Source organism: Anarrhichthys ocellatus, unplaced genomic scaffold (genome assembly GCF_004355925.1).
Source record: "Anarrhichthys ocellatus isolate YVR2014 unplaced genomic scaffold, GSC_Weel_1.0 scaffold3040, whole genome shotgun sequence".
NCBI classification, from domain to species: Eukaryota; Metazoa; Chordata; class Actinopteri; order Perciformes; family Anarhichadidae; genus Anarrhichthys; species Anarrhichthys ocellatus.
Genome location: NW_022283014.1, coordinates 5,793 through 6,336, shown reverse-complemented (window position 1 = coordinate 6,336; position 544 = coordinate 5,793). Strand labels below are relative to the sequence as shown.

Here is a 544-nt window from a genome sequence, read left to right as displayed (position 1 = left end):
CATCTCGTCTAAATATGTCAAAGTGAACATCGGGAGCTAACGGATGTTTTCATCTCGTCTAAATACGTCAGAGTGAACATCAGGAGCTAACGGATGTTTTTATCTCGTTTAAATACGTCAAAGTGAACATCGGGAGCTAACAAATGTTATCTCAGCGTGCTCCAGAGGTGGAGGACTTGTTGGACCTCTTTCATTCCTTCAAACAGCTTCTCTAAAATATATTTGTTCATATCCAGAAACCTGTTGATGTCCAAGTCCTTCATGATGTTTCTCCTTCTGGACGTCATCTCTACTCCAGCTTTACTAACTGTTGGCTGGTTTGTGTTCAACGCACAGAGCTGCTGGTCAACAGGAGAGAGACGTAAAATCCTATTTCTTACCCAGACAGGTTCCACTGCTCAGCCAGAACGGGATGTCGAGCTGAGCAAGCGTTCGAGCGGCCAAATGAAGCAACAACTTCACTTTCCTCCGAAACTCCACCGCCTCTGGAGACGAGTCATCAGGGTAGAGCTACAGTCACACACAATTGGGGGGGGGGGGGGGG

General features: G+C 46.9%; 1 protein-coding gene across 2 annotated transcripts in view; it reads right to left on the bottom strand.

Moving 5' to 3' along the window:
* Nucleotides 1–6: 6 nt before the first annotated feature.
* The window catches only part of LOC116378717 (fukutin-like), a 3,901-nt gene continuing 3,363 nt past the window's right edge, over nt 7–544 (bottom strand). For both annotated transcript variants that reach the window (XM_031840626.1, XM_031840627.1), the window contains exon 7: nt 7–510. In XM_031840626.1, the coding sequence (XP_031696486.1) occupies nt 370–510 (141 nt within the window). In that variant the 3' untranslated portion in view covers nt 7–369. The remainder of the gene's footprint in view (nt 511–544) is intronic.